The 25130-nt window shown below is 41.4% G+C and overlaps 1 protein-coding gene across 1 annotated transcript; it reads right to left on the bottom strand.

Annotated features, from left to right (window-relative positions):
* Positions 1–1866: 1866 nt before the first annotated feature.
* Positions 1867–22281, bottom strand: SAXO1 (stabilizer of axonemal microtubules 1). Its single transcript, XM_062608984.1, has 5 exons — positions 21580–22281; positions 21402–21481; positions 11374–11553; positions 6984–7186; positions 1867–2977 (listed from the first exon to the last, which is right to left on the bottom strand). The coding sequence occupies exons 1-5, from the start codon at positions 21583–21585 to the stop codon at positions 1950–1952; spliced, it is 1497 nt and encodes a 498-aa protein (XP_062464968.1). The 5' UTR covers positions 21586–22281; the 3' UTR covers positions 1867–1949.
* Positions 22282–25130: the final 2849 nt, after the last annotated feature.

The raw sequence follows: 25130 nt of genomic DNA, 5'->3' as shown, positions 1-25130 counted from the left end.
AAGACATTAGTAAATAGGGGAAGAGGGATTTGTAAAGTGATCAGCCAAAAGCAAACACTGCTCAGAAAATTTGTTAAAGAATTTTCCCGTCCCAGTAAACCCAGACCACAGTTCTCTGCCCAAATGCCTCTTTCCAACTGAGAAGACATGGCTTCCCTAGGGAGGTCTCAGCCATGCCCCAGGAAAGTCTTTTTTTTTCTTATGCCTTGCAAAGAAAGGAATTGTTTTTTCATATGTAAAGTTCAGCTGCCTCCTGTCTCTGGAGTACTATGCCCAGGATCAATATTCCTTCCTTCTGTAATATGAACATCCTCAGTCCTTGCTGAGGCATCCCACTTATCTTTCAACACTTTCTTCATAGCCCTGAAACACTTGAGGTGCTGACAATTTGCTCTTTCTAGCAATCTATAGCACTGGGTGAAGCCCTTTTTAGAGTTTGTGCTAGAAAAGTTTCTAAACTTTTCACAAATTTGCTGCCTGTTCAAATTGCTAGACCATAAGTATATGACTTACCGATTGCTTTGACCTCTCACCTACTGCCAACTGCAAATTTTGTCCAGATGGAGGAACTGTCTCCTGCAGATGTGAGGCAATGGGGTTTGCTGTCTTTGCAGGCACAGGTGGTTGGTTGTAAGGCGGGTGTCACATGAGTCAAAACTGAACTGAATAGTTATCTCCCCATTATTCTGTATAACCATTTATTTGAGAGTTGGTTTACTTTATTTCCTGCTAAGGCCTGGAGAGTAAAGTATTTTTGCTTAGATTTTTCCCAGACGGGACCCACAGTCCTTGATGGCTGAGCAGACATTCAGGACCTCCCAGGAAGCTGCTACCCTTCTAAAATTTAGTTTGATGTGTTTCCTTAACTCAGCTTTCGTGCTTAAGACTTGCCTAATAGATTGTGTTTTGCTCTGGAGATCAGTAGCACCGGTGAGCTTGGTGTTTTCAGGGACTCATGATGAAGCTATCCCTCCAAACAGGCTCCGCAGTGTACATACAGGGAACTATCCCTGACATGTATTGGCAGTGATTACAGTAATTGATACCACTGTAGTAACCTGCTCTGGCAATGACAGTTTTCCCTATTATCGCTTAGCACAATCCTCCTTTCTCTTTTTTGCATCCCCTGGAAGTCTTTTTCAATCCTGCCAAGGACAAAGCCCTTGGCTTTCATCCTTGCATTTTGGATTTTTAAACATTTTTCAGTAGTATTCTTTGTACTTATGCCAGTGTTTAGGTATTCATGCCATTATCCAGTCTTAGAAAGCACCAATGAATGAAATAGGAGGTTGATTACAGCTGATTCCCCTCATTCCACCCATTTGTTCATAAGGTGAGAAGTGTTGTCTTGTGCTGCATCCTAAGTGCAAGGTTCATCAGCTCCTCCGGGTTGCTCCAAACACTGGAAGTTTGCCCAAAGGCAGGTAGTCTTTTTACTCACTCATTATTGCCCCACAAAACAGGAAAGATCACTGCAGAGCAGCTAACAGGTTTCTGAACAACTGCTAATTATCATAGAATACTTGGGGTTGGAAAGGACCTTAAGATCATCAAGTTCAAGCAGCCCAAGCTTTAGTCAGCTTTAATTTCTGTGGAATCACACCTTTAGTCATTCAGGTGAACTTATACTGTTCCTTAGTGTTATCATATATTGTTTTTAATAAGACTTTTGTACATTTAGGTATAACTTAGGGGAAAAAGAAAAAGAAACCTGCAAGATCTCTCTTTTTGTGTCTTAGGAGGAGGATATCTGTCTCAAATAAAGAGCAAGAGTTATCTGGGGAAAACAAAAAAAAAAGAGAAAATCTAGAGAAACAAGGATTGATGTCGCTTTCTTTTCCATTTGTACAAATGATCCAGAAAAAGTCAATGTCTGCAAATCAAGTGTATTTTAAAAGCACTCCAAATATAAAATCAGAGATTGATTTGAAAGAAGGTTACAAAGAAAATCAAGCTTTCATTCGTAGCTCACTGGGGTCTTGCTCTTTGAATCCATTTCCAAGATGATGTCCACTCTCTTCTTCCTTCTGTGTCAATCCTGCAAGCACTCGACTCTTGGAAGCAGGTAGATAGAGACTGTGACCATCAGCATTAGTTCCCTCAAAGATGTACCCAGGTGGGTGTTTGTAAGAGGCCAAGCATCTAACAAAGTCTTTGGGTGTGTAGCTGGTAGTGTAGATTGTTTTAGCTTGTAGTGGAGTTTGATCCTTTGGGCCTGACCAGGGAGGTTTATAGCTCTTTGTAACTGTGGGCAGATGAGGCACATAATGGGTCTGAAAAGTAGTCAAGCAATCCATGGGCTTTGCTGAGAAAGTCAGCTCTGGAGCATGAATGATAGGTTTTAGCCTCTTGCACAGCCAAGGCTTATAGTCTTCTTTCATTGTAGAAGAGCTATTGAATGACCCAGTACTTTTAGGTATCTGGGCCACAGGTTGACACGTCTTGGTTGGCTTGCCATTTGGGTGCTTGTAATGTATCTTAGTAGTGGTCTGAAGGTCCATTTTCTCAAGAGGAGGAAGATATACAACAGGTTTCTTGGTGAATATGGAAGCCCGTGGCCAAGCTTGGTATTTTTCCTGAAACTCAGTTGTAGAGGAAAATGGAATATTATTGAGATACTTTGACTGGCATGGTTTTGCAAGTTTTGCTGGCTGACCAGCCATCCACTTGTAAGAAACTTTGTGGGTAGTAAGGCCATCAAATGGGATCTCATTGGCCTTGTATTTCTCTTTCTTATGGACGTAATGCTTTTCAGGAGGATGTGGCACATAATTCACTCTATAATTAGTTATATACTCAGGAGCCTTGGTTTTCTGGATTTGATTTGGAGGCTTGAAGTTTCGAGTGGCAACCGGCCCCCTGTAGAGATAGTCATCCTGGAAAATGGTTCTGTGGTCAAATTTTAATTCCGATGGGCGAAATCTGTTGTCTGGTCTGATCAGGTCTGTCTTTTGTTCATTCCATAGCACATAGTCATCTGAAATACAGGAATTGTAAGAGGAATCATATCTAAATGCTCTAAGTTTAGGCTTATACCATATTATGTTTTGATTATTACATTTTCTACTGTAATAAATACTTGTTAATGTTGTAATGAAACATTCTATTAAAAGAGCTGCTACAGAACACCTTACAGACTAGTGTGCTAACCCCTGGAAAGCTTAGCATCTACACAGAAAATTAAAATATTCGTGTACCACTCATACCTATAGAGATGGTGAAAAACAGTGTGGGAAGATTAAATTACATTCTCTTGTCTTGCAAAGGCTGCAAGTGACAGAGTGGGCACTGTCCTCATGCCCAGTTAACTAGAAATCATGAACGTGGAGTACCATGTAGTTATATTGTGGCTAGCTCAGAACACAGGCAAAGTATGCCTATGTCTGCAGAAGGTTGTTCAGGTGTCACCCACAGTATGTCTAGGGCACTTTAAAGGCCAAGTTGCAGAGCTACCCTTCCTCTTTGTACCTTCTCATTTGAGATGACCTGTTCCTCAGCTATATAGATGTGATGCTGCCTACTGTTTGCTGAATTCAGGTTTGTGCAGCTCATGTTAGTGTCAGCAAGCTGTGCTCTGCGACATTTCCTCAGCTCTTGGCTTTTCCCTCTGTGGTACTCCTGCTGTCAGTACAAGCAAGAACCAAGAAGGAGCTTGTAACTCTGTCTCCAATTCTTCCTTATTTGAAAAAGTGTGCTGGAATTTGCAGACCAAGCCTATGCTGATCTAAAGCAGTGAATCATACTGCATAGATGGTCCATACTTGCTATCCAAATTCATGACAAAGAAAAACTTTTAGGCAGCATTTTAGAAATATTCATGTCTTCATTCCTTGGCAGGACACAGGGAAAAAATAAGGCACTGAGACTTTAAAAGATTTGCACTGAGTCACACTAAAAATTCATTGCAAATCTGCCTAACACTGACCAGAGCTGCAGCCACACAACCATTGATTTTCCCCTTCCTAGTAACCTTGTGCAACTTCCCCTAGAGAGCATTATGGTTACTAGTAGGAAGTTGAAATGAGATAGTCTTGGAGCTAACCCAAGTATTACTTTTTTTCTCTTTTTCAATTTTCCCTTCTTTCAAACCACATTGAGAGTCATGAGGCAAATAAGCTTCCAGCTGACTCTGCACAGTAAGGAAGTCTAGATTTCAAAGTACTAGAGAGTAAATGATGCAGTTAGGTATCAGGATATTTGAACTCCCCAATCCAAACAGAGTTATTCCTTTAGAATGGCAGTGATTACTGTACTGCACAAACACAGTTACACAAAGGATGTGCTCATTACATTGTGAAGGTAACAAAAAAAATGTAACTTTTTGCACCAATTAGGTGTCCATTTAAAGTCCTTCTGGTTCAAATCAAGTTGCCTGTGCCGGCACAAGAGAGAAAGCAGCAGCCACAGATGTCATGTTGCTCCCAGAGAGTGCCCTGGCACTTGGGTACAGAGCTGCCCTCATGCTACTAATTAGCATTGTCAGCTGACAACATGGGTCTGCCTGTGTGCACTGGCATAGACATTCATCTGCCACTGTCGGTGCCACTGAAGACCAGGCTGCATGCCCTGCTAGTGCAGAGGTGTGTAAATGCCCCAGGCACCACCACATTGGTGGGACACTGACCTTGTGCCCATGCCTAGGACACATCTTTCTCCTGTGGCCCAGCAGGGTGAACCACAAGCATAAATGGACATGTGTCATTACAGAGGATGTATTAATAAAGCGTTAAAACAGAGAAGCTAGTAAGATTCAGCCCATCCCTAAGCAAAGGCTTGTTCAGAGAGCTGACATTTCAGATGCCAACCAAGAGTAACCAAAAAACTTTTTACATTCTCCCATCATCTTCACTGGAAAATAGTCTGTGCATTTTGGATGTAACCACAGCTTTTGCAAAATATTCAAAATACGACAAGTCCATCTGTCTTCAATTTTAAAAATTTACTAGCTCCACACATTTGGAGACCTCACAGGCATTATGAATTTATTTTACCTACTGTAAGCCAGCAGTGCTACTATTCCTTAAAAACAAGTTATAAATTTATTGTCATTCCAGTTCTTCTCCATAGATATTAATAGTTTCCCATGTAACATAATCTTGAAAACATTAGGGGGTACAAGAAGGAATGGAGGATATGAACCATATATTATTGGAGGTTAGGCACATCTTTTTATAACCAAGCAAAACAAAACTAAAATCAGACTACGTACCTGCAGATGGATGGAAACAGCTATGTGTGCAGCTTGGAGGAGATGAGAATTTTGAAACCTTAAGTTGCAAAGTCTTCTGACATTAATTGCGATATGTAATAGCATTATCTTAAACCTACAGTGTCATTTGAGGTATGGTGTGTTTAGCAGGAAGGAGTGTGACAATACAGTAGGAAAGGTACTTTAGTACCAATGCAGCACTGGTTTATATGCTGTTTATATATTTGAGTTACAATAATTAGTTGAAAAGCTTGTTTCAAAATTTCATGCTTGAGCAGTAATCAGTATAACCTAATAGAGAACAGAACTATGAAAACTTGTATTTTTTGTGAACCAGGGCCTCTAAAGGGGAATTCTTTCAGTATGCAATTTGATCTTTGAGAGGGTTTGGACAAAGATTTCCATTTGCAGTTTTGTGAAAAATACTGCAAATTATAACCAAATGTGGCTGTGATACATTTTATTAGAGTTCTGCAGTAATATCTAAGGTGCTGACCTAAACACTGATAAAAGAGAAAGACATACATCTGGTTCAGATACAAAGAAGTCAAGGATATCTAAACACATAAGGAAAGATCCTCTGCTTGAGCAAAGCAGCTTTTTTTTGTTGGCTTCACTGAAGCTATTCCAATGAATACCATCTGGCAACACTGCCTACGCAAAACAAAGTGTTCAAAATTGTGTAAACATGGGTATTTTACACTTGTGGGTCACAGTCCTCATGACTCAAGTAATTCCAAAGGCACAGTATTTCCTATGTGCTTAATATAAACATTCTAGTTTATGCTGTTGCAAACATGCAGCAGCACTAAAGTCTGACTTTCAGTCATTTCAGCTGGCCCAATCTTAACACTGGATTCACACACCTTTTATTTCTTTAATCCCTGTGCCATTTTGAGTTTTAAGAAAAAAAAACAGTGTTTCTGACCACTGGCACAAATCTCAATGCCAGCACCAATCATAAGCTTTTATATTTGCATGGCATAATAAAAATAAAATAAAATATGACCATTTTAAATTATTTTAAGAGATACACAAATGCTATCTGCCTAGCAATGTTAGGTAGTGGGAAGGTGCGCAGAGGAGATGCAAAGTCCTCTGATTTTCTACTTAGGACTCACTACCAATACTAGCACAGTTGCTAGTGTAACAGGGTAACTGAAAATCTTCTCCCAGTGCACGCAGAAGAGAATTCCTGCCTTTGGAGAGGAAGGAACAAAGCCCTCACAAACGCAAACCCACTACACCAAGTCACTGATACTAAGAAACAATGGCATGGTTGGATGCACTGTTAACACATTTTAACAGGAGCAGAGCTTGAGTGCTTTGGACAATTGTGTGGAACTTCTGTGTGTCTATAGTTGCCATATACATGTTTTGCACATTCACAGATTAACACTGTAGCATACACAAAAACGGTCCCATACTTCATGACCTGTGGCTGATCCACTAACACTCTGGACCAGCCCTGCAGAGAATGTTCACTATATCCTAAAGATGATGCTGCTGGACCCACTTGCAGGAGTTCATATGGCCCTCCTTCTACGTAGGATGCCTGCACACATGTCAGACATACAAAGGATGTGAACTCAGAAAGATCCCAATGCTACCATTAATACAGGCTTGTATTTCCAGCAATTTGTGTCTGTGAGGTTCCTGACCAGCCTGTTGGCGTACATAGACAGAAGAAGTAACAACCACATAGTGTTTTAATCTGTCCTTTTCAGAAATGAAGCCATGGTGAAGTCCTGAAAGAAGCTGCAAAGGCCCATACCTTCATAAGTGGTTCTTGTATTCATCTTGACATTGGGGATGTGTTTTGTCTCAGAGGGGAGGCATGGAGGTAGTCGAGAGGTAAGGTAGGAGTGATAATCCTGTTTATAAGTGGTGGTGCAATCCATAGTCTCATCACTCTTGACATGCTTTTGAGGTGATACAAGTTTCCGTGGCAACACTTCCTTGGCTATGTAATCTCTCCTGTGAAGAATAATTTTATTATGTCCTTCATCTTCAAGAAAAGAAAAAACCAAACCATTTCTATTTCTGAACCCACAAATAAATTAATACTGCCTCTTATCTCCACAGCCTAAGAAAGCTGGGACAGGAATCAAGCAGTTAATGAAACACATAATCCTTTCACAGTTGGAAGCCTGGACTCTGAGAAACGAACAGGGGCAGCTCTGGACAACCTCAGGCAACCCAGATTCCCCTTCTTTCCATCCACTGAGGTTAATGGCCTTATACAAAGCTATCTATGTTCTACAGTGGCATGACACCAGAAGTCATTACTCCTTTTAAAAGCTCAATAATTATAGAAGGCTATCTAGTATGTAGGGGAAACTTATGAGAGAGGCAACAATACCCTTTACAGATACTCTGTGTACAGTGGTTCAGCCCAGGATGGATAGGTAACAGCAAAACAGTTTTACAGCAAAACATCAGTTAAGGAAAGAAACAACAGCATGGTCAGAAAGCCAGCTTTTTCTCAGGTAGCACCCAACATTCACTAACTTGAATCTATTTTACTGCCCACAGCCTCTGGTATAGGGCAGAGAGTATACTGCCTGGCACCAGTGAATTCAATCTCTAATGTCAGAGTACTTTTCCACTGATCTATTTACACCACTAGCAGCTGGCCAGGAGAGATCATCAGTAAAGGAGCTATTCTAATATTAATATTGCACTTCACGTCTGGAGTGATGCTGGGTGGGCAAAAGCCTGAGCCTCTGAAAATACTGTATTAGTTATGTATTTTAGCAAATAAACAAAGTTCTCAAAAGTCTGTGTGGAGCAGAATAGAATTCACATTGCAAAGTATTAGGTATAGGTGTGAAAACAGAAATACAGAAGTAAAAAATATTCCATGAGTATCAAGAGGTATTTATGTAGATGTCACACTTGTTGCAGCCCCTTGGCATACTTTTGTCAGCAATTTAAAGCCAATGTACTTTTTAAGAGGGGCCAAGAAAAGGCAAGAATACAAGGCATATTGCATCCTTAGTAGCAGGAGTGCCCAGTAACAGAGAGGGTCTTTCCCAAGCCATTCACAGTGCACTGCACAATCCTGTGTTTGAAACAGCCAAGGCTGTACTAGAGGCAAGTAACAGATCACAGGTGTTCAATTCTTCACTGCGTGACCAAGAGCCTTCTGGCAGTGGGAGCAGCTTTTCCCACACTGACTGTTGTGAAGCAGCAGACCCTACAGTGGAAATCACAGAAGAGAGATTAATCTGCTGATAAATCAGTGGCAATGTGCATCCAAGATGACACGAAAACCTGTACTGCCTGCAACTCCTAGACTTTACCAAGGGTGCCTGCTGTCGTAGTGTAACACATAACACTCAGTGAAGTGTTATTAGAAATGACTGGTGACAACTCAGTGTCTGCTGGCCTCACAGTTCCTGCAGTTATATTCACACACTCCATCAATTCATTCTCCTTGAGTTTAGCCACACAGAACCAGAGCATTTAGCAGCCTTGTAATAGGTGGTGACACTTCTAGGCCTTAGTACTTTCACTCTTGGTGCATATCCTTATGATCATTACCCAGAGGACACCAAAACCTGTAATAGGATGGCTAACTGTTCAGGTTTTCTCCTCTAACAAGGGTAGGCAATTTTTACACTTGGTAGAGTGCATGCTCTGAAGAAGCATGTGTAAGTAGTTTCTGCACTTTCTCATTAGTCTGCTTTTTAGAAGTTCTACTGAACTCCAGGAGTAACAGTTATTGTTTGTCTGAGCAAGGAGAGTTTTGCTGACAGAACAGGAAGTTTCCAAGGGCTCCTTGACAGACCCTACATGGCCACTGCCCTCATCACCTGTTTTAAGGGACACTGGTGACACCAGGATTGAATTATAAGCAGATACAAAGATGTCTAGCTCCTTTGGCTTACCCTGGAAATGGAAGGCATATACAGAAGCGAAGTCTGCTCTTTGAAACTCTCTGATCCTTTTGGTGATTGCTGAAAGATCCCCATAGGCAGAAGCATCTCAAATGTGAGTAAATGGGGCATTTCAGAATTTATCAGCCATGTTTAAATTGACAACTCTTAAAAAGGCAGAGGCAGAAGGAATGGAGAGCTTCCATGTCAGAATGGGTAATGAGGGAGCTTGAGAAGTGCTCACCAAGCCACTTTCAATCTTGGATGTCATCTACCAACTTCAGCAAAGCCTTTGACACCATTTCCCATAGCATTCTCCTGGGGAAATTGGCTGCTCATGGCCTGGACGCGTGTACTGTTGCTGGGTACAAAACTGTCTGTATGGCTGAGCCCAAAAAATGGTTATGGATGGAATTATACCCATCTGGCAGCCAGTCACAACAGGTCTTCCCCAGGGCTCAGTATTGGGGGCAGTTCTGATTAATATCTATATCAATGATCTAGATGAAGGGATTGAGTGCACCTTCAGTGAACTGGTGAACGACACCAAGTTGGCTGGGAGTGTTGATCTGCTGGAGGGTAGGAAGGCTCTGCAGAGGGATCTGGGCAGGCTGGATCAATGGGCTGTGGCCAATGGCTCAACAAGGCAAAGTGCTGGGTCCTGCATTTGGGTCACAACAACCCCACACAGCGCTACAAGCTTGGGGAAGAGTGGCTGGAAAGGTGCTCAAAGGAAAAGGACCTGGGGATGCTGACTGACAGCTGAACATGAGCCAGCTTGTGCCCAGGCAGCCAAGAAGGCCAGTGGCATCCTGGCCTACATCAGAAACAGTGCGGCCAGCAGTGCCAGGGCAGTGATCATCCCCCTGTACTGAGCACTGGTGAGGTGGCACCTCAATCCTGCATTCAGTTCTGGGCCCCTCACTGCAGGAGAGACATTGAGGTGCTGAAGCAGGTCCAGAGAAAGCCAACAAAGCTGGTAAAGGGTCTGGAGCACAAGTCTGATGAGGAATGGCTGAGAGAACTGAGGGGGTTTAGTCTGGAGAAAAGGAGGCTGAGGGGAGAACTTATCACTCCCTGCAACTACCTGAAAGGAGACTGTAGCAAGGCGGATGCTTGTCTCTTTTCCCAAGTAACAAGTGATAGGACAAGAGGAGATGGCCTCAAGTTGCACCAGGGGAGGTTTAGATTGGACATTAGGAAAAATTTCATCACTGGGAGCATCGTCAGTCACCAGAATAGGCTGCCCAGGGAAGTGGTTGAGTGAACATGCCTGGAGGTATTTAAAAGACTTGTAGAGGTGGCACTGAGGGATGTAGTTTAGTGGTGGACTTGGCAGTGTCAGGTTAACAGTTGGACTCAATGATCTTAAAAGGTTTTATTCCAACCTAAATGATTCTATAATTCTATGAGGAGAAATGGATGGTGTTAGCTGTTAAGACTTTACTAATAGTCATTGGCATTTCCTAGGTCTCTAATTCGGTTCAGCAAAAGCAGGAGTGATATTGCTCATGACTGTGGATGTGATGACAAGGGAAGTAAACATCTAGATCAGGCAGCAGCTGTTGTTTGAGAAAGAGAAGCTCTTGGAGTCATATTAATGGATCAGATTCCTATTTTTTATGAGATCCTTCTGTGGATAAGTTCTTGGCACATCACTCTGCCAGCAGCAAGGAAGAGCCTCAGAAGTTACTTCCATAAGGGAAATTGGCACAGCACAAGTGTGAGGATTTCTGCTAAACCCCAACACTGAGCAACAACACAGCTGAGAAACAGAAACAGCTCATCAATCCACAATGACTGCCTTGAGGAAAACACTCATACCCCTTCCAACCATCACGCTCTACCATATTCACATTTCCTTGGAAACGAGTCATGCATGTTAACAAGTGTACAAAGTGCCATGAAAAAACACAATGAAAGAAAAACAGTCTTCAGAGATCATCCATACTTTCCCAGATAACATTTCTGCTGGTTTCACAGACCAAAACAGAAAATCAGCAAAAGCCAAGACCATGACTATGCTTCTATGGCCCATGTATCCTCTGATCATATTGCTTCTCAGTCTCAAGAAGTGCAAGAAAAACACCTGCTTGCCTCCATACAAAACTGTCCTCAGATAGATCTTCATCCCTCCTTCAGAGAGCCCTCATGAGGGTTTGTACAACCATAACATTGATCTTTACAGCCTCCTCTTATGAAAACCAGTGATTTTTCTTTTCTCTATTACTCATCCCTCTCACACACATTATCTAAGTCACTGTCTTAGACTATTTTTCGTACTTTGTAGTTGAGGTGCCTTCCATGCGTATGTCTGCCACCTTGTACACTGCCTTTGGCTTAAATGAGCCTTCAGGAGCAGTGATGGGATGAAGGGGGTATTGCTCCTTGTACTCTGACAGCACACATGGCTTCTCAGTCTTGTCATAGAGCCTGGAGGGCAGGTGTGGACAACGGTGACATCTGCAAGGGTTAAAAAAACAGTACACGAGTTAGTGACTTGCAGGTAGCTGATTAGTAATACCTTACTGCGTAAATCAGCTGCAGACTGCAACTACAAAATAGTGGACGAATAGGTACTGCAATGAGTGCTGCAGCCTTAAGTATTTTAAGTGCAAAAGCATAACCTGCACAAACAGCTGTTTCTGTCTACTATAACGGCCTGCAGTCAAAAAAGTGCAGGAAGCCAACAAAAACAGCCTAAGAAAGCAAGTTCACCTAGATGAAATAAAAAGCAACTTAATTAAAGATACAGCCAAGGGTGCCATATTGTGCTGGAGTAGAAACGCTACTGTCCTTTTTGTCCCATTTCTCATAAATTTACTATCCTACTTTGCTCACATATTGAGCTTACTTGTGTACGTAAGTGAGCTAAAGGGTGACAGTCTGGGAGTCTCTATTCAGTCATGCTTGGGCAGCACTGCTCTGTCCATTTCTCTTTCTGAAAGCAATGTAGTATGGCTACTGCAAGACCCCTCCATAACATGCACCAAAACAAGGACAGTGAAAACAAACTGATTTTCTGAGGAAGCTCCCTTCTGACTGGAACCACAGATCATCTATCATTGGTGACTTCCTTCTCCTCACACTGGGACCAGGCCAGAGCAGGGTGGGCAAGGCTCATTGTGTCAAAGAGAGGTTTGGGATTCCACCCTCAGGTTTCTTTCCAGAGACATTACAGTTTATGTACCTTTCTGGTTTGAGTCAAACCCACTAGAGTCAATGCAAAGGCTGCTGATTAAAGACTTCAGGAACCACCCCACAGGAATTACAGTGATAGGAGAAGGGCTCCAGTTTTATGCCTCATACATCATTCCTGCCAGAGTTGGAGTGTTCCCTCCTGGATGTATGTTTTCCAGTGCTACATCTAGTCCAGATACAAATTACTCATTTAAAAGGGCTTCCATTATATTACATGTTGAGCAACCTAGGATCAGCAGATGTCTGATTACCTAAATTTATAGATAACCTCCAGTTTACACTGAAGAGCACACTTCATATAATGAATCATTTTCCAAACTAGTACAAGAAGATAAGAAGGGCCCAGAGGGCTCGAGTAAAATGGACAGCCAGTAATTTTTCACTGTTGACTGGGCTTCCGTATTTCCAGAGTTATAAAATAAGAATGCAATCAGCTCTTTTGGGGAGAGATAAATGGTATACACCAAGTCCATAATACATTGGATGAGCAATTGGTTGGCAGGTTGTGCTTAAAGAGTTAAAGTAAATGGGGTCACATCAGGCTGTATGTGCTCTTTAATGTTTTTATAAATGATCTAGACACAGGAGTTAAATGCACATTAAGTAAGTTTGCCAATGACCCAAAACTAGAGGAGCTGTGCACTCCCTTGAGGATAGAGAGGCTTTAAAGAGAGATCTGGATAGACTAGAGAGGTGGTCAATCACCAGCTGTATGAAATTTAACAAGAGCAAGTGCAGGATTCTGCACCTAGAATGGGTAATCCTCATAATACACATAAACTGGGGGACAAGAGGCTGAAGAGAAGCCCTGCAGAAATGAGCTGTTCCTCTGCAGGCCGTAGATTTAAACATATAACAGGAGTGTATATGGTGTATATGGTGTATAACAGGAGTACTTGAGAGGGAAATAAGTCTTGTGTTCTTTTAACATGACCTAAACCTGGTGTCTTAGCAAAAATGAAGGCTTCTGCAAAACAATTTCCAAAAGCACGTTTTCACCAACTGCTCCAGCTTTCAGGAAGTATGAGTGCTGATAAAACTCTGCAAGGTCTCCAACATCTTCTTGCTGTGATCTATGTCATTTCTAATACACTGCATAATGCAAGCCAAGAAGGAAAAGGGGGGGAGGGAGTATTTACAAGCAACCCCCTCACTCCTACATTAAGTTTGTCACTCCCAATACAAAAGGAAAGGCAGTTTTCTGCTCCTTCTACTTTTGTATTACATTTGCAACCTGAAATGCTGTGGGGAAAGTCTAGTTAGCAACATGGCAATACAGCCTGAGAATATAAGCAGCATGGAAACATCACAAGCTACTCTAGGAGTATGGTTAGCTTGGAGAATTGCAGACAAATTTTGGCTGTTAAAAGAGACAGTCACCTTGCTTTGGCAGGAAGGAAGTTCTTAAGCTACAAAAAACTTTTGATGGGGTAAAAAAGTCAAATGGAGTAAGTAATGCATCAGGAAAAACAGTTTCCTGTTGAACTGTTCTCTGTAAAAAAGAATTCCAGTCACAAGGAGGATGTCAGAAATCCTGAAATTCTTGAAAGCTGTCCATGGAAAAATGGACAGGAAGTCATTTTTCAATGTTGATAGGTGGGCTTCCATATTTCCAGAGTTATAAAAAAGAACACCATCAGCTTTTTTGGAGAGACACTAAACAGTAGGAAACATGATGGTGCTTTTCTCTCTGATTTTTATTTTTTGAAGAAGCAAGCTGTGGGCACATAAATAATTTGTGAGCACAGTAAGGACCTCCTCCAGCCCATCTGACAGCCAGTTAGGATGTCAGAAGCTACACCTTGTTCATTAACCTTGAAAACACAGTTCCTGAAGGTTTCCCATCAGAAAAGTCTCTGCAGGAGTCAGGTGTGTGGAGGGAAAAAAATCAACAAGCTGAGAGCAGATGCTCTCAGATGTATAAAGAGATGAGAGAAAGATGCTGGTAGCCGGAGGCACCAAAGAGGAGACTGAAAACAGAAGTAAGTATGGGCTTAGAGGGAGGTTGGGGAGAAACTACCTTCAAAGAAAATAAAGGCACCATCTGGCCTTAGACAAGAGGACAGACGGGGTAGAGGGATATCAGAAGATTAGAGGGAATTACAAAATGCCATCACAGGTAAAAGGATAGGCAGGACTTAAGTGGGAAGGCAGAAGCATGAGTGAAGAAGGGTTGTTGAACTGCTAGGAAGAACGGCCACTTTGAAATCTGGATTTTGCTTTTAGTGATCAATTTAGTTATATAACTAGGCAAGCTGTACTAGTTGTAGAAAAACCTGGCAAAATACACACTGTGTATTTGGCATGTTAAAGCCCCATTACACTACTGCATTAACTTGCAGGTACACGATCTAACGATAGCTCCCTTGCCAGAGATACTCAGTCCCTTTGAAAACCAAATATAACAGATTGAAAGTTCATCTCTGCTCAGTCTTTTATGCTAAGTAGCGTGCATAAGATTTATGATGAAAATTCATGTGAATATTTGAAATTTGACATCTTTCATTCCTGGCTTTTGTTTTGTGCAAAGCTGGTTACCAGACAAACTTGAAAGCCCACCACTTGTGTCTTCTGAATGCAAGTGCAAATCTTAAGCTAACTGAATGTCAAGAATGAATTAACTTCTGACAGGTTGCATACTGAAAGAACTATTTTGATAATGACATTGTGATTATTTTTTTCATAAATACACCTGGAAAGGCATAAAGTTTCCTGATGTAATATTCCTATTAAGCACTACAAATAATACTTTGATCTTACTTCAATTAATGGAACCAAAGGTGCAAAATGAAGCATTCAAAAGCAAGGAAACACTAATTACCATTTCCTGTAGGAGATTATTCTAGCCCTGTTGTTGATGTGGAGTTAGGATCAGTTTAGCTTACAAAATCAAACATCAAATTTTTCACAAGTAAAGAGCTCCATTGAGAGCCACAGTTTCAAAGAATTTCCATCTATTACTTTTGTTTGTTTGTTTTGGAACTGTTAGCATGTTTTGCTGTAAACAGATCATTAAAAACAGCACAGGCACGTCACTGTTATGGATGTGGATTAGGAATCAGCAAGTGGGAGCAAGTGGGAACAGCAGATAATATTTAGACTGTGGCATCTTGGGCTCAGTCTGTAGTTTGTCTCTGTTAGCTGACAACTGGGTTTGGGAAAGCCAAAGTGACCTTAGGCCAATTAACCTGCTCTATGTGTCTGTCCATATTAAAATACCTTAAAGGAACTCAGGCACATAGGGAAATCCAAAGGTTTGGCATTAAGATCCTTTTGCAATGGATCACATTGGCTGGATGTGGTAGTTTAATCCTCAGCTAAGAAAATCACCTGCATTTTCCTCTCTTAACATTCTTCAGAAGCAGTTTTATGTCAATGGTGAAGTTATTCTGCAATATTTGAATGCACTGAAAATTGACAAATCATAAATGTATCTAACTTTTTGTGCTTGTTAACATTCACCATTTACTATGGTGAATATTAATTTACAGCTACAGGGTAAAAACATCTTTGTTCCTCTGACTAACACAGCTTCTTTTTCATTAGAGATACCACAGAACATCTGCAAGAGCTGCTGAGCTCCACATTTTTAATGAATATTTACATAGGCTTTTCACTGAAAACAAGATGTTTTTCTGCATCATCCAGTATCAGTTCCAGCCCCTTCTCCACTTTTGCTGTCTGTGACAGAAAACACATTTACATTTAACTGAATTTTATTGCCAGGAAAACTAATTCTAGGAAAAGAATGAAATATTTTCCTGAACTGAAAAGCAATATGCAACAAATGCAAATTCATTTAAACAACAGCTCTACTTGCTTTGATTTTTCTTCCAAAATAAATGCTCTTGAAAGAGCGTCAAATGAAAACACACCACTGAACAATGGCCAGAACTAGCAGAGGATTTGCAGGCCAGCAGCCAGCCAGACCTAGAAAGCCACAAAACTGCTTGACATGCAATGCCTTGCAACGCCCAGATTCTCACTTTGAACTGTGGTAAACAATTTGGTTCAAAGTATTTAGCACAGTATCTCCACATTTATCTAACAGTAAACAGTGGAAACACTTGCGACTAACATAAGCCTGCTGCCATCTTCTGGTAAAAAGTTCAGGATATAAAACAACCACAAAACAACCAGTATTTGCTCGCTGACGTTATCTTGGCCTTTTATTTCACAGTAAGGAAACGTGAAATTGCTTGTGCAGTAATATTACATAGAGAGAAACAAATAGGTTAGTGCTCTCATAGGGAGAAAGGATCGTTTTCACAAATCCCTTCCACTGGATAGTGACTGTCATAAGAAAAAAGGTGCTTCAGCATTAAGTAGTAGCTGTTATTTTACTTAGAAAAATACACCAATAAAGCAGCAATCCTAAATTATACTTTAGAAGCCACCTATTTGAATGCACTGTAAATATGAGAAGCAAAACACACATAAAGTCAGGAAAGGCAGAATTCAATACAAAACAGGCAAACCAAAGTTACTTTAAACAAGCCAGAATTGCGAAAGCTTAAACAGACATCACTCCACTAACTTCTCCTACCAGTTAGTCTTGACTCTTGCCTGTTCTTTGCACTAAATGTATGAAGTTGGGAAATGCTCCTCACAGAGTGGCAAGTCCTGGAACATGAGAAACCAGCACACGGTAATTCCAAGGGGAGATACAGGACTTACACACCCAAGTCACTTATTCCCATATTCACAATGAAAAACTGCAGATTCTTCACTGTAACATATCCAAACTAATGTCAAGGCTAAATAATACAGATGAGAAAATTATTTCAAGTACATTGTGGTATTAGTTTTGATGCTTAGAATATCCTGAAGAAAGATGTCAGCAACTTGCAATCCTTTAGCCCTTTTAATCCAACCATAACTAGCTCTTGACAAACTGAAGTTCCTTGAAACATGAAAAATTATTACTTAGAGTCTTTGAAGTATCTCCTTTGACTACTTAACGTGAAGTATACTTTAAAAGTTTGCTGTGTTCAATACGACAGAAATCTAGAAAATACTTCTATATCTTGATTTTGATTCCTACTTACCCTCTACAATAATTTCAACATTATATAGACTGAATGTTGGAGTCAACAGCATATAGACAGTGAAGATAAATCAACTTACACCAGCACTGTATGCAATAATGCCATCTAATAACCAGATACCACAATCTCGCACTTTGAAGATGTGATCAGTCTGAACGCTGCCTTTTCCAAACTGAATGTATTTTATATAACCCCCACACACACATTTTCTATGAATAATGCATGCAAAGAGAACAGAAAAAGAAGTGTTACAAAATTGCCTGGAAAAAAAACATAGGACCTCTGTTCTTGCAGTGCTCAAAACCTGTAATATCTATAAACAGGGGTTTAATTCTGTTGCTCTTTACTCATGCATCGTAATAAAGGATTGAACTGGTAATAGGTAGTGATGTGGGAAAGTAATATGTAGGAAATTGCCAGTTAGTATTAGGAGGACTGCCAGAACAGAAATCAAAGAATTCACAGTCTCCAGCATAGTCTCTGCATTGATATATTTGCTTTTAAAATCAATTTGTCTATTCTGTAGGAATAAAGGAAATTTTACGTTAGGGTTATAAGATCTGTTTTACTTGAACTGAATCCAACTCTGGCCTTTACTAAAGCTTTTTCAAGACATGCATTTGCTAGTTCATCAAAAAACTATTTCCAATACAGCTGAAATGATGAAGCCTTAAGCATCTTTCGTATCTGCTAGAAGAAATCCCACACAGTTTTTTAAAAGTTGGTTTTAACTTAAAGCCGGAATGTCATTAAAACTAATAAAAGAAACAGAACTCCATGGAAAGAATTCCACTCAGTTCTTGCTCAGTTTTTCTTGAGTTTTTGAGTGTTTGGTCTGCATGAAAACTATCACTCTAGACTAGATGTCCTTGTGAAAATGATAAAGTGCTGAAAAGTGATCCCACAAGTGCTGCGTAGGACTTCCCATATCAGGAGACTTGCACAGTTTGAAATTTCCAGCCTGTTATATTTCCACTCTTCTAACGAAGTTGCTGAAGTTTCAGTGCTTTCCAAAGGGATGCACTCCTTTCACAGAAGCCGTGTTTTGAAGATAGATCCATTCTGACAGACCTTTTCCAAGCTCATAAACCAGTTCTGAGGCAAAAGTATCTTATTAACTCCCACCAGAACTAGTTGTAGGTGTAGCCACCCAGCACCAAGTGTTTGTACTGGTTTTGGCTGGGATATAGTTAATTTTCTTCTTAGTAGCTGGTATGGACTATGTTTTGGATTTGTGCTGCAGTGTTGATAACACAAGGATGCTTTAGTTATTCCTGAGGCCTTTTCTGCTCCTTACACCAACCAACCAGAGAGCAGGCTGAAAGTGCAGGAAGAGTTGGGAAGTGACACATCCGGGACAGCTGACCCTAACTGACCAAAGGGTCCCACACTATATTGCATCATGCTCAGCAATAAAAGTAGGGAGAAGGTTGATCAGAGGACTGCTGCTTGGGGACTAGCTGGGCATTGGTCAGCTGATGGTGAGCAATTGTCCTCATCTCCATCACCTGTCTTTCCTGGGTTTTATTTCTGTTATCTTCCTTTTCAGTTAAAAAAAAAAATACTATTTTATTTCAATTATTAAACTGCACTTATCTCAATCTACAAGTTTTCTCACTTTTACCTTTCAGTTCTCTTCCCGTGTCATGGTTTCAGCTTGCATACAGTTAATTTTCTTCCTAGTAGCTGGTGCAGTGCTGTGTTTTGATTTTAGTCTGAGAACAATGCTGGTAACACATAGAGGTTTTAGTTGTTGCTCAGTAGCATTTAAAAGTCCTGATCAAAGACTTTTCAGTCCTTCATGCTCTGATAGTGAGGAGGGGCACAAGAAGCCGGAAGGAAACAGAGATAGAACATCTGGTGAGCAATTGTATTGTACGTCACTTATCTTTCCTGGGTTTATTCCTTACTCTCTTTTCCTGTCATTATTATCATTATATTTCACTTTATTTCAATTATTAAACTGTCATTTTCTCAACCCACAGATTCTATCTTTTTCCAGTTCTTCTCCCTGTGCAGGAAGGGGGGGAAATGATGAATGAGCAGCTGTATGGAGCTTAGTTGCCAGCTGGGGTTAAAACATGACAGCATTTTACTTCATTTTACCCCTGAGAAATCCTCACAACAAGAAATACAACAAAGCAATAGGAAAAACCTTTTTCAAACATCTTCACAAAGGGACTTCAGGAGATCAAGATGGAGATGAGCAGCACAAGCCACAATGTAAACAGGCCCACTTTAATGAAAAAATAAATAAATAAAAAGGGAAAGTTACACTCCAGTGGCCAACTCTCTTTTTAAACAAAAACTGACAAGAGAAGAATGTAAAGATCCCCTTGCTCTGGGAGATGACATCACTCAGCAACATGACAACATCTCCATCAGTGCACCCAAGTTTCCAAGACTGGTATTCCTGTGCAAGCTACTAAAATGCATGCAGCTGGAAGTGATGGTCAGGCTGCTGGAAAAGTATATAAATGAATGGCTATGGATTAGATCCACCTCTTGGATGACTCCACCTATGTCTAAATGTACCAGAAACTGCTGTCAGCCAGTGCCACACAGAAACACCATCAGATGTGATGTATGAAGGTACTTGCTATTCATTAAGTCTTGTAACTGAGACCATTTCTCAGTTTCTCTTTTTACAGTTTTCAATGCTTAATGAACTAGTAACTGCCAGCTACATGGGTTTTTTTGCTTTACTTTTCAATAAAAATAGAATCATAGGACCATAGAATGATTAGGGTTGGAAAGGACCTTAAGATCATCTTGCTCCAATCCCCCACCCCCCGCCTCACACTAGCCCATGTCGCCCAAGGCTCTGTATAACCTGGCCTTCAGAACATATACAAGACAGACTGCAAACAGTTATGCGTTATCATTCAGAAGTTACAGTAATCTCTGTTTTGTTATAGCTTCACATTATTTGACATGCTACTACCAAACATTTTACCATTTGATATTACACTCGGGGAAAGATATTCCAAGCCCTTTGTCATACCTTTGTAAGCAATGCATATATGCTTTGCTAAAAGGAGAGCATTAGTATGATCTTAAAAAACAAAAACAAAACAAAACAAAAAAAAATACCCCAAAAAACGGTTTGTAAATGTGGTTTAGCCTTGCTCACCCTTACCAGATGAGTGTCAAAAGTACACAAACTCTGACTTCTCCATATGCTGCACTAAATTTTGACATATTCTCCCCTGGAGGTGAAAGTGAGGTATTTGCGCTGTGTACTTCAGCTAATGATAATCCAGCACACCTAACTTCAGAAACCCAAAAATTCCCTATACTTAGGAAGCTGAAGAATCTGCTAATTAGGAAGTTAATGAGAAAATCAATTTCCCAAGCTTAATGGTCAATTACTTCTGAATAGTATTTCGGGATACGTATCATAAGTCTGTATATGACTTATATACAGTATATGAATACTGTATTTCTTGCAGCAAATGCCTAGTTTAAGGAAGTCACATAAACACATACAAAGTTGTATTTGTAGCTGCTGGCAATACCCTGCTGCTTCCCCAGTTCCTCCTCACTAAGCAGTAAATCACTGCTTTACAAGAGAAGGATTTTATCCTGAAGTTCAGCACAATTACGACGGCCTTCTAATAAAAGCCTAACCAAAACTTCCTAAGTATCTGCCACAACCTGTGGAAAGGTGAGCTACTACTTATAAGACAAAAGCCATAGTGTTGTACCAAATCTGCAAGCAGTAAAGATCCCTAAAGTACACAGGTGTATCATTTCTGCTTTTACATATATCACTTAGAATTTGAGGCCAGGTCTTCAAAGGAAACTCAAAATCCTTAGGTGTCACTTCTTAATCCAGAACTCTCCATGCAGTAGCAACCCAAGAACCACTTAGCTGGACAGGCAGAATTGGGGAAAAAATACTTTTTGTTTTAAAGCTTTAAAAATGCTCAAAGATACATTTATAATTTTTTATATGCAACATACAGCAGTAAATAGCAGTGCAGCCCTCAAAAGCAGTACAGCATGCTAATCAAGTAACCACTACCCCAAGCTCCTTCACCCCCAGCCTCTACTACATACCCACAGGAGCACAGCTGACAGATGCACTTCTTCAAGGGTGGAACTACATGTAAAGGCTCATCTGATTCAGGAGACATGGTCTGTAGCAGAAAAAAAAATCCAAAGAAAGAAAGAAAAACCTGCCACTACTCAGCAACATCTCCTGAAAACAACTATGTCATTAAGACAATCTAGGAACCTCCATAAGCAGGGACACAGCACAAGACACTGGTACAGCCTGCACTACACGTCACAGCTGACTAGCTCCTTCCCTTGGGCAGGAAGCCCAGGTGCCTCTGGTGGCACTGCAACCAGAATTCTGGAGCTCTGCTTTCAAACCTCTTCTGACCAGGGATTGGAAGCCTTGACTGCTGCCACTTGGGTAGCCCTTTGTGAAGTCACCAGCACTGAACCCTAGAACCCAGGTCTGCAAGGAACACAGCTGGGCCTGTTCCAGACAGCTGATATAGCTAAGGTCAGATTTTCCAGTTCCCTAGGTATTTGACCGTAAGTTCAACCTGTAAACAGGCTGTTATGAAGCACTTCCATCTTAGCTGTTAACATGTTAGCAGCCACATTATAGCTTCAGTGACCAGCCACATGAATATCTTTTCATAAAGCTTGTCAAATTCTGCTTTATAAAGGTGTCAAATACAGGTGGATATTCTTCCTAAAACCTATTTACAACTGTTTTGGAAGAAAGGAAGAGAAAGATAAACAAGAACAGAAAACCAATTTTAGTTAGCAATGCCTCCAAACTGTGTAAAACAAACATCATGTTAGAGGTCAGTGTTACCTAACCAATAAATGGAGGCTACATGAAATCTATTGCTGAAACTCAAAACTCCACCCACATCAGCTACAGATTTGGGACGTCACATGGATCCGTCACCACGCCGCTGATTCTCAAACGTTATGGCCACTGGTCTAAAACACAATTATTGAACAAATGGAGGGATGTCAACCTTGAGGAGTTACGCTGGATGGCATCCCAACCCGAGGGGAGAGTCCCTGACTGCATGCCTGCTGCTCTGAGGAGGACTAACTCCAAAAGGCTCTCTGGCAGGACTCCCTTTATACCCTAGTCAAGTCTGATCTGTGGTCAGATACGGTCATGTAGTGACCACTGGCTCAGGACCCCAACTTCCTTGCCCCTGTCCCTGCTGACCACCACCACACGAGTGGGACAAAAGCTGCATGTGCAGGGAGTTTTCCCAGGCTTTTGCATGTGGAGGGAAGCTTTCACAGTGAAGCTTTTGTCAGGGCTTTGTCAGTGTGGGTGTAGCTGCCACACAATCCAGCCCACAATCACAGTCAGGATTCAAGTGGTTTCCTTGTAGTGGGGGTACAGTCACCTCTTGCTTCCAAACTTAAAAGGAAGCACAGTCTTGGTGAGTCTTAATGCTTACTATGGATCATCATTTCTCAATTATTTAGCTGCTATCATAACCAACACAGACCTCATTGTGTGCATAATAAGATTTATCATAATACAAACTTTGGAATGTGAACACAACAGCCTTCTACCAACAGATTCAAAACTCGACACACATGCATTTGTTTAGTGCTGAGGCTTCCTGCCACACTTCCCACTGGCTTCGTGGGGTGCAGTCATACCACTTCTGGGGCATTGACCCTCCTTGAAAATATCAAAACTCCTCTCCATGTCTCCACTGGGGACATGTAGAGAGGTAAAACTACACCTTGAGTCCCTCACCGAGCTAGCATTTGATATGTCTGACGACCAGGTCCTGGCAGTTCATGCAGGTCACTACTCCTGTCACCAGCAGAAGCACTGGGGTGACCCACATCTCCATGTGCTGCTCTATAAAGAAACAAAACTAGGCTTCTAACCTTTAGGGTTAGAAGTCAGGGATTATCTTTCAGGCACTAATATGGTAGGTCTGCCTGCTCCTGTCTAGGGCTTCCTAGGCATACAGGCCTGGGTCAATACTGCATTGGACTTTGCCAGGGTCATGGGTACAATGCCAACAGAGGGCAGTTTCACCATCCAGATATCCCACATGGGTTCTCAGGGGGAACTGACCTCTTTGATAATCAGGTATGGGGGTGTCGCCCATCAATGGCCAGTAGGACAAAACACTTGAATCTTCTGTTTCCCATAATTTCCCCAGTGGTTACTGGCAATGAGGACTGCTTGTGACAGTCGTGCATCCCATTTGTGGTGTGAAACATCAGGATGTCTTTTAATTAGGCCATTAGAACACCCAACTATACCATTGGCTTGAGGACAATATGACGTATGTAACATCTATTTTATACCCTCTCCTTGTGCCCGATCTTGCATTACCATGGCTGTAAAATTCCAACCGTTACCACTTCGGATACATTGAGGCATGGGCAAAACACTGAACCATTCGCAGAAAGCCCTGGACCATATGATCTCCAGTAGTAGCACTAACAGATGTAGCCATAGACAATTCTAATACTACTTTAGATATTAATACTTTTTTCCATTGGACAGGTTCAAGGGACTGATGTAATTGGTCTGTCAGTTGTTCCAGAGAGTTCTGTCTTGTATAACACGCTGGGCATGGGCTTGGTTCTGGTGGTTGGTCTTAACTCTCACCTGACATTGTGGGCAAGCTGTGAGGACCACTTCACTGGCTTTCACAGGCACTGGCCAGCCTCAGGATCAACAAAAGAGGTCTGCCTTGCCTGAGTAGCCTTGCTTGATATGCAACTATTCACCTAAGCGACCCCAGGCTACCTTTTCACAGGTCAGTACCCTCATTTGGGCTAAGTGATCAACTTACTGGTTCCACTTGGCAACAGGGATTTTAACCTGTGCGTGGCCTTTCATCCATCCCACCTTCAAAGGCTGGGATCTTCCTGTCTTCAGGAGACACTTCATCAGCCAACGTAAATGGCATTAGCACCGCTTTCTGTGGTCAACAGAGCCTACCTTCACTCTTTCTCAACTTCTCTCCTGCTGCCAATTTCTAATGCTACTGCTTTAAACTGCCACCTTAATCCCACTTGACGAGCAGATGCATTGGTAAATCACACTCCCTCTGAGTTTCTGGCAGGTGCTTAATAGGAGAAGGCTTACACAGTTGACTTAGGAAACCTGGGTCTAGATTTACAGGTTGCTGCAATTTGGAGACTTTGACCAGACCCTCTCTTAACAGAAGTAATTGGACTAATTCCTTCTGAGTACACATACCATTTCTGAACTGTGGCTTTTGGAGCTACTCCCTGAGGAGGTGGCGATCCATCAAGAATTGGATTCAGAAGGAGAAAAGGACCCTGTACTGTAACATCTTGTGATGCAGTTTCTCATTGCACATTCCTTAATCACTCTAGTGAGGGAAAGGGCTCCCTTTTCCCAAGCCAATTACCGCTGTTTCATTTCTTTAAATGAGGTAAAGAACATAGTAGAGGCCTCACTGGTCCTCATGGTCCATTTTGGAAAATGCCACAATATGAAGGTTAAGTGACAAATCTCCACTTCACTTTTACACAGGTCCTGCAGGTGCAGTGGGCCCAGTCTTCAGTATGCTTTGAGTTCATCTTTCAGAGAATTAAGGGGTTCCAGAAATTGTGAATTCCAGTCGCATCCCTTTTCTGAAGCAAGTTTTTAGTGGGGAAGTACCCAAAAGCCGTGTATATGTGTTTTCTCCAATAACCTAATGGGCCTAACAACTGTTGCAATTATATTGTGTTATGCAGGGCCTGCCCCTCCTCAACACTTTATTGGGTATTGTCAGGTACTGCAACAGCTCCTGC

The sequence above is a fragment of the Pezoporus occidentalis genome, unplaced genomic scaffold (assembly GCF_034315485.1).
Source record: "Pezoporus occidentalis ecotype Australia unplaced genomic scaffold, CSIRO_AGI_Poc_V1 ctg133, whole genome shotgun sequence".
In the NCBI taxonomy this organism is placed as follows: domain Eukaryota; kingdom Metazoa; phylum Chordata; class Aves; order Psittaciformes; family Psittacidae; genus Pezoporus; species Pezoporus occidentalis.
The sequence above is the reverse complement of the archived record's forward strand: the minus strand, read 5'-3'. Positions and strand labels throughout refer to the sequence as shown.

Excerpts from the sequence above, each read along its gene's own strand:
- SAXO1 (XM_062608984.1), bottom strand. Across the intron at positions 7,187-11,373 it reads GAAGGCACCTCAACTACAAA|GAGAGATTACATAGCCAAGG; the intron begins GTACGAAAAATA and ends TATTCTTCACAG. Across the intron at positions 2,978-6,983 it reads TACAAGAACCACTTATGAAG|ATGACTATGTGCTATGGAAT; the intron begins GTATGGGCCTTT and ends CCTGTATTTCAG.